The sequence below is a fragment of the Pseudochaenichthys georgianus genome, chromosome 1, assembly GCF_902827115.2.
Source record: "Pseudochaenichthys georgianus chromosome 1, fPseGeo1.2, whole genome shotgun sequence".
Lineage (NCBI taxonomy): Eukaryota > Metazoa > Chordata > Actinopteri > Perciformes > Channichthyidae > Pseudochaenichthys > Pseudochaenichthys georgianus.
In genome coordinates, this window is record NC_047503.1 from 33,720,293 (window position 1) to 33,734,199 (window position 13,907).

The 13,907-nt window shown below is 41.1% G+C and overlaps 1 protein-coding gene across 1 annotated transcript in view; it reads left to right on the top strand.

Annotated features, from left to right (window-relative positions):
* The window catches only part of grin2ab (glutamate receptor, ionotropic, N-methyl D-aspartate 2A, b), a 143,158-nt gene extending 138,544 nt beyond the window's left edge, over positions 1-4,614 (top strand). Inside the window, exon 20 of the mRNA XM_034084548.2 lies at positions 88-4,614. Coding sequence (XP_033940439.1) covers positions 88-1,090 — 1,003 coding nt within the window. The 3' untranslated portion in view covers positions 1,091-4,614. The remainder of the gene's footprint in view (positions 1-87) is intronic.
* The last annotated feature ends 9,293 nt before the right edge of the window (positions 4,615-13,907 follow it).

Sequence of the window (13,907 nt, forward strand, 5' to 3'; positions counted from 1 at the left end):
GTATCTATCCAGCAGAAAGACACCATGTTTCATGCTGTTACAGGTTGTTTTTTTGTGTATAATCCGTGTTATCCTCTCTCCCTGTAGCTCGAAGGACAAAACTGGAGGTTCATTTGAAGCTCCGGGCGGGGGTCAGGGGTCACAGAGCGTCAGACCCGGACACTGTCGCTCCTGCCTGACCAAGCTGAGCAGTTACTCCGGCCTTTACACCGTCCGCTCCCCGGGGGCTCGCTGTGACGCCTGTGCCCACCTGGGAAACCTTTACGACATCAGTGAAGACCACCTGCACTCGCACTACTCCCACACACACACTCACCCACACAGCGGGGACATGTTTACACACTATCTTCCCCAGAGCGAGCTGGGCCTGGTGGGCGAAGGGGACGGGCTCGTAAGCCACTTTGAGCCCACCCCTTCCTCCCCGTCTCCTCTCCCCACCTCTTTGTCGGCCCAGCACCTTCAGCTGAGTCGCCAGCACTCCTATGAGAACATGCTTCCGGACGACGTTCCCGAGCGGCAGTCGCAGCTGCACACCCACCTGCGGGGGCTGAGCCTGCCCGACAGAGACAGGGAGCGGGAGCGGGAGCTGGACGAGGGGGCCTACGCTAACGTCCTCACCATGCGCTCTGACCGTCCCTTCAGCAGCCGCAGCCCGCCCTCTCCGTCCCCCTCCCACCACCACAGCCTCGACACCCCTCTACCGCTCCCCCGGCGCTCCAAGAGTCTCTTCCCCGATCGGCCCTCTCACAACCCTTTCCTCCAGTCAGCGCCTGGCACCACACAACGAGAGCCCTCCCCGCAGTCTGTCACACGCATGCCGCAGAGAAGCTCAGCCCACGAGCTCTATAAGCAGCGAATGCCCCTGTCGCTTACCCTCGGTAACCATGGCAGCCATCACAACAACCAGTATGGCGGCCTTGTCGACCAACAGGTGTTCTACCCTCAACAGGAGCCCCCTGTGGTGGCCTACATGGTCCCACCTGCCGCCTCTCAGCCAATGAGCTATGTGACAGCGCCGCGAGCCTCGAGCGCCGGCGACAACCGGCCCCGGCTCTACCGCCGCATGCCGAGCATCGAGTCTGATGTCTGAGACTCGCACGCAACACACTTATCTTACCGAAACACACTGACACACACGCATGCAAGACAGAGTTGTGTGTGACAGGACCAGGCAGCTCTGATTCTAAGCGCATACACGGAAACACACACACACACACAGGTGAAAGATGGGAAGGGAAGGACTAAACGTTAATGGTAATGCTGAGTAAATAAATAAATCATTGTTTCTTTATCACTACCCTCTATAGGGCAGGGTTAGGGCCACAGGGACACCTGGAGGCACAATACAAGATGAAGAGCGTGTGTGTGTGAGTGTCAGTGTGTGCACTAGCCTCAAGCTGTGGGCAACAAGGCACAAACTGACAATATGTCCGACAAGACGGATCGAATCCCTGGTGAAATAAAAGAGACACTGTGTACGGAGTTTTATCGGCGACAGTGGGATCTGATGGAAGAACAACACGTGTGTTTGGAAGACGAGCCGACTTGTCCCGCCCTCTCACTAGCCTCTTAGAGATGAAGAGGACTGACAAAAAAAACCTTTCTTTCTGAGAACACACACACACACACATATTACAGTTAAACACACCCGCCTCTCTCCAGGACTCTCCTCTTGCACTATGATTTCTACAGTCAACCCGTATGTTGTCTGAGCCTCCAAACTGCACTGCCAGCATGGCTTAAAGAGTAGTAACCTACACTAGAGTAATCCTTGACTTGAATGGAAATTACTTTCTTAGTAATAGACTGGGCGGGTCAGGGCACAGGTCTGAGAAGCGTGGTGGCTCCTGCCCGCAGATGTACAAACACTCGAACATACACACACACACTGTGTCCGTTTTTAAAGGGGAGGGGAGTAAAAACTACCGACTGTTTGCCTGTAACCGTTGATGTCAGTTAATTGAACATTCCAAAAAGTGGACTAAACATGGCCGCCGGTAAAAGCCTATCAGGAAGAAAGTGTGTGTTCTAGTGTTTCTAGATCTAAAGACATACAGTATAGCATCCTTGCTTCCTTAGCTAGCCTTCAGGTCATACTGCATGCTTCCTACTGCCCTGTGTTACAGTTACACTCCTATACAGGGTCATATATGCACACACACACAAACACACATATATGCACATACACACACATGCACATACGCAGTAGTCTAGGATAGTAGATTAGAGTGGGTGTGTGTGTCGAAGCGATGAGATAGCTTCTCTTTGTGCACTTTGTAGATTTTATACTCTGCCACCTAACACGGACGTTTGACCAAAAACACTTTTGTACTGAAAAATATGAATATTCTCAATCATTCGCTGGATAGATGTTTTCTTTTTTCTCTTATTTCTCTTTGACATTGGGTTTTAGGGCACCGTTACGTTTCCATTGTAAGGTCCGAAGTATAACAGTGTTAGATAAATGGGTACAGCATCATACAGTATACACAACTACACATTTGTATCTTTCTTATCTTTTTTGTTTACTTTCACAGTGCTCATCTGCCCCTTACCAGCCTTCCCTCAACACCTTTTTGTTTAATCTCTTATTTATTCATTTTTTATCATTCCCTGCTTCCTTCTATTATAGAGTAGATTGAGTATCAGAAGAATAAAAGTTCAGTCGTGGTGTTTAAATCTCAGCATATTGTTGGAAATCACAATATTAGTAGTAGTCGCTAGAATTCCTCAAATCCCACACTGGCTCTCGTAGGATACAGTACTTTTATTCTACTACATTTGTTATGTTGAATTAAAGAACTGTAGGCCCATTTTCATGTTTCAATAGTGAATTTAGAGGCCGAGAGCATCACTGTTGCAGATTTACTCATCAAATGAATACTCCTGGACAAGCGTCAGAGTAGCTGGTATTGTGTGGCTCTCTGTTGGCGAGAACACAGCGCTGTGTTTCAGCTGAGAGTCACGTGGCAAAGCAGAGAGTTTGCAAAGTGACTCGTTACAGAGGCAACACTCACTCATATACACACACACACACACACATATGCACACACTCGACGAGCTAGCAATGTGTGTATGAGTGTTCCAGAAATCCATAATCTACTGAGTAAGGGCATTGATTTTTGAGCACACGGATTTTGATGGAAAAAATACTTGATATCCCATTAGCTGAGCGTCTGTCTCTATTATCTTTCTGCTCTATTCTCTTTTCTCTCCCCACTCTCTCTTTCTCTCTCTCTCTTTCTCTCTCTCTTTCTCTCTCTCTCTCTCTCTCACACACACACATAAACACATTTATATATATCGGCTGTGAAGAATGCAAGACCGTTTTGAACAAAAAAACGCACCTTTTCAACAGTGAACGCTGCCCCTCTTTTTGGTAATCTTAACAGGTTTGGTGTGTGAGTTATATGCACAATATCAGGTTGCAATATTATACTTCTGTACAGAGAAATCTTTGTTTTAAATGTTAGAAACTGATTTTCATTTGTTTGATTTGAATGGTATTAAGTGTTGAATTCATTTCAATAACGACGTGGCTTTTAATTCTGCTTCTTTGGGAAAAAAAAAAAAAAAGGAAAAAAAGACTGGCATGTTTTAGATTCTTGTGTGATTTATTTTTCCTCTGGTGTGTTATTGGTTGGGACCTCACTGTACAGTCCTCACTGTTGGGTTAACATACAGGCTAGTTAACTATCACACCAGTTAACTATAGCAACACGTAGCTGGGTCTCTTATCTGAATCACACTCAATGAATAATGATAGTCCAGCCTGTGTGGTTATAATATAAAACCCCCTCCCACCCACATATTTCTCTTCCTCTACGAGTCTGTGCTGTTTCACCTCTGAGTGTGAGCGTGTGTGTGTGAGCGAGTGTATGTTTATGTGTTTTACACTGCGCAGGCATTTATATAAGACAGAGGATATGCGTATCAAGAGGTTGTTTGTGGTGGATGTGTGTTTTTGGCGTGTGTATACTTTTCCGTACTCTCTTCGGTTTCGTCCCACACATAACATTTGACCCGGCTCTTACTCATATAAATCAAATACAGTTTTACACACACACATGCAAACACACACACATGTTGCGTCTGTACTAATGTGATTAAGAGAACATGTAATGAGATGTGTACGTCCTCCACCATCACACAGATTTTTAAACCAATTTTATTGTTTGATTTTTTTTTTTTTTTTAATTGCATGACATGCTTGTGTTTTTGGTGGTACCTATTTTGCTGCAACACCTGAGTTCTCCCTGAGTTGACCTAACGGGGCTACATGTACCAACGTTCCCCTCCATCCTGGTTAGTGCACCTCAACATGAGTGGAGCCCAGGATCCTTCCACAGTCACACACCCCCCCCCCCCCCCCCCTCGCCTGCGATGTCACCAACTTTGGGCCCATCTGGCTCCTGTACAACGCTGTAAAGGAACATGTGGAAAACGTCGGTCCCGGTACAGTTCTCAGTTTGGTGGAGGTGCACACATATTATATACAGTACCGGGTGGAAGGGTTGCGTTTGTGTGTAGTCCTCCAGGTCTCCCTGCCGTGTATCTCACTTGTGTATAAGTTCAGGGGTTTCTAAGCTACTAGTTGTGTTGTAAATAATACCTTGTCACTCAGTACCTCTGTACAATCTGTAAATAAGTAAAGGTTACATTTTTCTACTTGTCTGGGTCTTGTTGATTAATCTATCTATCTATATGTCTGTCTGTCTGCCTGTCTGTCTGTCTGTCTGTCTGTCTGTCTGTTTTCCTGCCCAGCAGTGCCTACATGTACCATGATGCATTGCATGCAGGCTTCTGACACTTGGAGGGTTCCCGCTGGCCATTCATGCAGCTGAAACCTAAACCCCTTGCCTGCCACATTTCTTCTGGCGTACAATCTGGCTGAAATAAAGACACCTGACTATCAGTCAGCCAAAATGAGCTAAAATCTATCCTCGTCCATCACATCCTCTGCACCTATATTTAAAGATGAAAACATTTTGGAGCAAGTTTTCATAACTGGAAAAGAGAGTGAGAAAGGTATGGTGTTGAGAGCATGAACTGGCTTCCCAGAGGCGGAGAATACAAATTCAAGCTAAAAATTTAGGGGGGGGGGAATGATTTTGCAGCTGAGCTGAGCTTTCTCACTCAAAATAGCACTGAGGGATTTTTTTTAATTGAATACATTTACCACTAAAACTGATTAGACATCCACAGCCTGGACGGAGCCAGTTGAGTTGTTTCTCTTAGCAGAAGCGTCATATTTACCACTAATACCCAGAGCTGGCCCGACCTATTAAGCGACATAAGCGGCCGCGTAGGGCCCCCTAGCAAAAAAAATAATATTTTTCTTATCTCAGTACACCGTCGCCGTGATAAGTGTTTAATTAATTTTGTTAATATGCCTAGATTGCCTACTCTCAAAGTAATGTATTATATTATTGAGTCAATAATATAATACATTAACCTGTTAAACCCCAAGGTCCCCGTCGGCGGGGACCCTGTTTTTTTTTTCACGACACTGTGTCTCAGGGGATCTTAATATTTAAAAACCTATTAATGTGTTATACCAGATTAACGGAAATAATCTCAGCTAATTGACGATACAAACCATTTTTACCAAAACAAAACACAAGTCTCATAAGAAGCATCTAAATGACCCCTTAGCGAAAAATACTAACGGACATTGGCACGGTTGAATCGGTTAATCCATAGGTTTTTAACGTCTCTGTATAAAAAAATTATTTCATTTATAATCCATAATTCCATTTTTATGTAAAAATCGCAGAGCAAAAGTTAGCTGCTAATGGTAGCCACCAGAGTGGCTGCTGCTTCCGGTCTTGGCTATGCATCAGTCTAACACACACACATTACCAAATAAGGACTAGGTGGGAGTTCCCCTCGATTCCATTGGCTCTGACGGTCAGAAAGAGATGTCACATGTCAAAATCCAGCAAGGGGGGCCAGAGATATGGAAAATCCACCCAAATGGCCCCAGAAGAGGTTTTTTTTGCTAAATCTGTCTAAAAAGGTCAAATATCACTTGTTTTGCATCAATCTTGATACAGGGTACTTATTATATGTTGTACTTTGGATTCCTAAAACTTTTAGTCTACTAACCCATCATCCAAGGTTAGTTTTCACTATAAGTACAAAATATTTTTTGGACGGACACTATAATTTACAGTTTTTTACCATGTTCAATCTGAATTTTCTTTAAAATAAAAAACATCTATATTTATTCTGACTTTTCTACATCCAACTCACAGGTTTATCATTACTTTGAGAAAAAAGATTATTAATTTAACCCTTTTAAAAGGGAAGATATGGTCATTTGTTCTGGGAATGTCATTTTCGAGCCTGAAACCTGAAAAACAGGCTCGGGGTTTAACAGGTTTTAACCGTGCTTTACCTGAACCTGATCATGACACTAGAGAGGATGGCAGGAATGTAATGTCCCGTGTTCAGTGAATGCAACATAGGCAAGACTCCAGACCAACCAGAGAGTTGAATGGAAATAAACATCTGTCTTATTGGCTGACAGGTACCTATCCTGTGAGCTGTGACAATATTTAAAATAAACTGTCAGTCGAACTCAGAGTTTTTGAAGATGGACATAAGAAAAAAATTTTCTTAAAAAAGATAACAATTCTCAAGCGGTGGCTCACACAACAACCTCAGAGCCACCACTTGAGTCAGGTAAACAAGGTATGTAAATGTCAGTAAACTTCCAAGTTATGCAAACATGTAAGCAAAGCATAAATTACAGCTACGTAGACGTTACTTTGAATCGCGGGGTAAACTAAACAAGTTAGCAAGTAGCTATAGCTAGCCAGATATATTAAATAAACACTTCATACAATCTAAATGTTGTGTTTTTTAGCGTTACCTGAAATTGTAAGATCCCTACGTTTTTTTTCACCATTCATTCCAATGGCTGGCGTCTATGTCAAGTGATCTTCACATATTCTCGGTGTAAAATGCCTATTTTAAAGTTAGTTAAAGTTAAAGTTAAAAGTTAAAAGTTAAAGTTAAAGTTGGCCATTAACATGCCTTTTGATGTCATTTGATGCGAGAAATATGAGTTGTTATTTCAGATTATGTGTGCAGTGGATGTACATGATCTTTAGTTTGCTAGTTATTACGAAGATTACTTCAGGAAATTGTGTCGATACAACGTTTTCATTGTTACCAAGGTGGTTGCTAGTGCTGCTATCGATATTATTTCTGTTATGTTGTGTAACAGTTTAATGGTGTAATCTTTATTGCTACCCCCTTCCCCGTCAATGTATAGTGTTGGTCCACAGCGCAAACGTATTAGTTTAACAAAATCCGCATCTAAAATTGTGGCATAGATACGTTATTTTCCCCTGTGCAATTCCAGTCTCACATCTCACATCACATCGTCATAAACAAATACCGGAAACAGACCGAAAACACTTTATTCCGAGTGTGCTTGCTTTTCTCTTTGAAAGTCATCACATAACGGCATTGTAATACACGGTTCGGCTGCATTAAATATTACATATCTGCCGTAGTTCTCTATTTATAGAGCCCTGATGAGAAGACTTCTAGACAAACATGAGGAACTGCCGCCAACACTGAAAATGGATCATAAATATATCAGCCATTAAACAACATCTTACATTTCTTTTCACACAATACGTCTCCTTGCAGTATCAACACTAATTCGGCTGACTTTTATATTTGATCCAATTGGTAGATAGGCTATATTCACACCATAAAGGTGCACAGCTGATATAAAGGGACACCTGGTGGTTAAAGCATGTTATTGAATTTCATTATTTTTATTATTAGATATTAATAGGATCCCTATAAAGTATATTCATTACTCGTTATTCTCTACTAATAGTTAATTAAAGACTGTATATAATGACTATTTTGCACATCCCTTTCAAGATTTCAAGATTTTCTAAGGTTTATTGACATATCATATACACAAACGGTGTAGTTATGCAATGAATGAAAAACTTTGTGTATACCTCTAGCAATGTTAACTATGTTGAAGCACTTATTTTAACTTATATTATACATATGTATTATACTCTTATATAAGATGTATGTAAATAGTATAAGAAATGTGCAGAATACGACAGTTTAATGGTGGAGGTACACACATATTGATAGTCTTGTAATGCAATGTTGAGGAACCTGCGACCAAAGTTTTTCATCTCCGGCCTTGTCAGGTATTGAACAATCAATAAATAAAGAACACAGAATTATTAAATATAAAACACAGAATTTGTGTGATTATACGAAATGATTTACAAATAAACACCACTGCATATGTACAACTGTTACACATGCTGATGTAACGCAAATGTTTCCAACTTGGGATCAATAAAGTATATCTTATCTTAAGATGATCGATGGCTACTGCCATATTTGCAAAATGTGCATCTGAACCTTGACAAGTGCATGTTTCAGGCTCATCAATTAACAACAGGAGGGGTCACAGACATAAGACCAGCTGTTAAAGCTCTTCTGACCTTAGCTGGCATGTGGGTAATGCTGCCCATTATGGGCACAAGCAATTTTCACCCATTTATTAATTATATGTTTTAAATTTGAGTGTTTCCTATCCCCTAAACCTCCAGGGATGTACACAGTTTAATACTGGCAACTTCTTATTATGGGAAATACGAAAACGTCTTTTAAAACTACAACTCCTAGTAGAGACATGCCATAGAACATGTTGCGAAACAGAATAGCCAGCATGTGTAGTTCTGGGGACGGGGTGGGGAAGGGGGGGACGGGGTGGACCCGTTCAAATCCAGTTTTGGACAGTCTGCCGTGGTTCCATCCCATTTCAAGTGCTGTTCGACGCTCGGCACACTCTCCAATCACAGAGCTTGAGGACTATCACGGGGTTTGTCAAGCGAAGCGGAGAGAATACTTACTTCCGGGTGTAATATTCTGTAAAGCAAATGAGCTGCTCCGACCCTCGGTCCTGACGGACTCCAACTTGTGTTTATTAATCAAACAAATAAATAAACACAAGGATAATTATGTGTTATTGTTGAGTAAATGGAGAATTGCACAGGGGAAAATAACGTATCTATGCCACAATCTTAGATGCGGATTTTGTTAAACTAATACGTTTGCGCTGTGGACCAACACTATACATTGACGGGGAAGGGGGTAGCAATAAAGATAACACCATTAAACAGTTACACAACATAACAGAAATAATATCGATAGCAGCATCCCTAGCAACCACCTTGGTGACAATGAAAACGTTGTAGACACAATTTCCTGAAGTAATCTTCGTAATAACCATAGACTCTATATAGGTAATAACGAGCAAACTAAAGATCATGTGCATCCACTGCACACATAATCTGAAATAACAACTCATATTTCTCGCATCAAATGACATCAAAAGGCATTTTAATGGCCAAACTAACTTTAACCTGTTAAACCCCGAGCCTGTTTTTCAGGTTTCAGGCTCGAAAATGACATTCCCAGAACAAATGACTATAACTTCACTTCTAAAAGGTTTATATGAATAATTGTTGTTATCAAAGCAAGGTTACATCTGTGAGTTGGATGTAGAAGTGTCAGAATCAATATAGATGTTTCTGTGTCAGAGTAAATTCAGATGGAACATAGAAAAAAAATGTAAATTCCTGTCTCCGCCTAAAGAAAACCCATTACTTATAGTGAAGACCAACCTTGAATGATGGCCTAAAAGCTTTAGGAATCCAAAGTATAACATATAATAAGTACCCTGTATCAAGATTGAGGCAAAACAAGTGACATTTGACCTTTTTAGAGAGGTTTATGAAAATAAAGTCCAGGCGGAATAAGCTTTGGGCACATTTGGGCACATTTGGGCACATTTGGGCACATTTGGTTCCATCAGTGCCAATTGACCTTTTTCAGGTACCAGACTATAAAAATCATTGTATTACATTGAATCATCACTATAGGTATTCATTCCACCCAAAAAAAATGGCCATTCATTTAGAAAATGTAACTCCAAAAAGACAAGTAACACTATTTAGCATTTTGCCTAATCATTCCTGTAGCTTCTTGGCTAAGCTAGCACTGTGACACAGTTCCACCTAACACATAAGTAATATATAAAAACAGAGAGATTACATACCTTTCCCGTGGTGGAAGTTCAACATCCGAGTCACTACTGTCCGGATCCAGGTCTGGCTGGAGGAGATCTTCATCATCCGACGAAGAGTCATCTGGTATGATCATAGCTATCGTCAGCTAGCATCTCTAGCACCTGCTCTGTGGTGAAGCTCTCCCTTCTGGCTGCGTAATGCGTAATGGAGCCGGAGCAGGCGTAGTTTATACTACGCAGGATCATATCTTTGGAACCCATTGGTCGATTTGGGTGATTGACACCTTTTCTGAACCGTTAGAGCCAATAGAATCGAGTGACAGTTAGTAAGTCCCGCTAAACACTTACGTCAAGAAGAGAGAGGTTTGCGTAAACAACACGTGAGACAGCATAAACTCGGGACTACGAAACGTTATACCTACTCTGCTGCCATGAATGTAATGATAGATTATCAGGAACAATTCTAAAGTGACTAAGAGACATTGGATTAACCTTAAACAGCGTTTTTATTCCCTTGAACAAGAGCTTTGATCACAAAACAGCAACGGTAAGACATAATTATTGTTATGGTTTTGAAAACTGTTGTTCTTTTTCTTCTCTGTTCTGGCTGCTAGCTCAGTGAGTTTGTGTCCTACAGTGATGATACTTATAACAAAAATAATCTGTGGAGTATCAGCTTTAAGATGATATGTAGTTTGTGCAGAAAATATTAAGTTTTAAAGAGCGTTTTTGCTAGTTAGCACCGGAAGTAGCATCTGCCCGTTTTAGCTAAGGGCTACTGCTAACGCTTCTTGTGAGACTTGTGTTTTGTTTCTGTAAAAATGGTTCGTATTGTCAGTTAGCTGAGATTCTTCTCGTTAATCTGGTATAACACATTAATAGGTTTTTAAATATTAAGATGCCCTGAGACACACTGTTGTGAAAAAAAAAAACAGGGCTTAACAGGTTAAAATAGGCATTTTACACCGAGAATAAAACGAAGTTCGGCCATGTTTTTTTTTCCTGCAGGGAGAAATTTGAAGATCACGTGGCGTTTTTGTAGAAATACTACGTCCTACGTTGTGGACCAACGTAGTTATTACACGTTTTTTTATGAGACTGGTTGGACATGAAGCTAGAAGCTACCTCACAGTACACAGTTGATCCTGAGTCAGTGGTGGTTCTAGACCAATTTCACTGGGGGGGCCACTGGGGGGCCAGTTATTTTCTGAGGGGGGCACAATAAATGCAGGAGGAAAAAGAGAACTAGACAGTATGAAGTAATTGTGCATAAGAAAACAATGCAATACAGTTATTTGTATTTGTTTCAGTACACTTATTAATTTCAGATAGATCTTATAGTTATTACTGTTAGCTTCAGCTTAAGTTATAGTGCAATGTTTGCACTAATACCATATTTATATAAAAATAAAGGCAATGAACAGTTACATCTCTACTTTACATAAGGGTGTCTGCACAATCTCACATTACAGCAACAAAATCCTGCGGTTTTTGGCAAACCGAGTACCAGAAAATATACATTTAAAAAAAAAAAAAAAAACTTGTCATTGTTAGGGGGGCCACAGGTGGGTCAGAGGTCAGTGTTATGGGGGCACTGGCCCCCCCGGGACCCCTAGAACCGCCCCTGTCCTGAGTCCTGCCAGTTAAAGTGTTTCATAGTTAGCTTAGCTAAGCATCAACCCAGCACTGAAATATATGGATGTTATGTGACAGTATTTCTGAGGAAATGTCAGCTGAAATGGTGGCATAGTTGCCACTGCTTTACGTGTCGACAGCATGTTTGAACGTATTTGCAGCATTAAATGTGGCTGTTTGGCCACTGGCGTTGCCATAACAACACCTGAATTTAAATGTGCAACCTCTTTTTGTGACAGATTTTTGCATGCAATTATAATTCTTCTGAATAATATTCTGATTGACAGCTAGTTTCTATGTGAACATTATGAGATGGACAGCCAGAGAGAATAAATGAAAAACAGTTATGAAATACTATATGACAAAACAATAATACAGTTTAAAAGGGGAGTGATTTGTAAAATATCCATAAAGAAAAATCTGTTTACAGTTCTGTTTCATATGGGTGTTGAGAGATGTATCCATAGATCTCTTAATTTTGCTCTCAAAGTGCACCAGATTGATGCTTTTAACTTCAATATTTAAAAAAATATCTTCCCGGGGGAGCCTGCCCCCGGACTCCCCTAGAGGAGGTTAGGTCCACGGTGTTTACATGCTTATTTATACAATATCTGTGCTTATGCTAACATCATAAGAAAAAAGTTGGTTCCGTGTTGTGTGTAGTGAGAACGCGCTAGAGTGAGGGAGGCCCCCAAGCCAAAGCTTGCTTAGGGCCCCCAAAAGTCTAGGGCCGGCCCTGCTAATACCAGCGTGGTATCAATCATCTTTTCCAACTTTCTGCTAGAAGAAAAGTCAGTGCTGAAACTCATTAGAAAGTTGTTAAGAATGCTAAAAGTGTAATTAAAGATGATCAATTGACTTAAAAATCAAACAAGTTATGTAGGACGGCACACACCAGACTGTGACTCAAGTTTATTTGGTCAGACAACCAAATTCCTAAGATCCAAGGAAATTAACTTTCAACTTTAAGGTTGCCTAAATGAATGATAACATAACTGAAAACCTAATGGCTCATTAGAAAGTCTGTAATTTAGAGTTGTCTTACTTTCTAATAAGCTGTCATGTCTTGAGTTAATAAATTGAGTTTATACATTGTTAATGAAGGGATTTTGGTCTGGACACTCGAGCAGCATGGCTCTGTGAGGTAACGTGATGGTCGTTGTAGACTGAAGTATATCCCAGCAATTGTTTGAAGGATTACCTTAAAAAAAAAACAGACATCAATGATCCCCACATGAGGAATCTTACAGACTTTGATGATCTTCTGACTCTTCTTCTTCCACCACCATGAGGCTGACACATGTTTTAGTGACTGTTGGATTTATTCCCATCATCTTTGGTATTTAACATTCATGTTCCCCTCAGGATGAATTATAACAACTCTGGCAATTTATTAATGTTCCATCTTGCACCATAAAGTTTAAGACCAAAACCTGCAAAGAAACTAAATTCCCATAATCATATACTATTTGAGTTTAGTGCTAATTGGCAAATGATAGCATGCTAATTGGCTAAATGTGAATATGTTACAGATTGTATCACTTTATTCTCAGCAGGTTAAAGTTGTCATTATGAGCATGATAAAACACTTTGATATTAGTATTTAACCTGCAGCCTCACAGAGCTGCTAGCACGGCTGTAGACTGCAGAAGGTAAGTGGTGAAATTGAAGGTGATTTTATTAAAGCGCTCTGTTAAACAGTCAAAAATCAGGTTATGGATAAACAACAGCCACAGGGATATTGCACAACATGCCAGCTCAAAAGTTGCTTTAGATAAGGGCTTTTACTGATCTATTAGGACATGTTATACAACTTATAAACAATGTATAAAGTTTGCATGCTATGTATTCATCTATTTATTTATGTGTCTGTCTGTCTGTCTGTCTGTCTATCCAACAATCTCTGCTGTGGCTGTCTACTAAAAGGGCTTTTTAGGATTCTTCTTCAAAAGGGCTCTTTGCCCCACTCTCCGAAGGCTTTCATAATGCACCCTTAGCAAGAGTGTGTGTGTGTGTGTGTGTGTGTGTGTGTGTGTGTGTGTGTGTGTGTGTGTGTGTGTGTGTGTGTGTGTGTGTGTGTGTGTGTGTGTGTGTGTGTGTGTGTGTGTGTGTGTGTGTGTGTGTGTGTGTGTGTGTGTGTGTGTGTGTGTGTGTGTGTGTGTGTGTGTGTGTGTGTGTGTGTGTG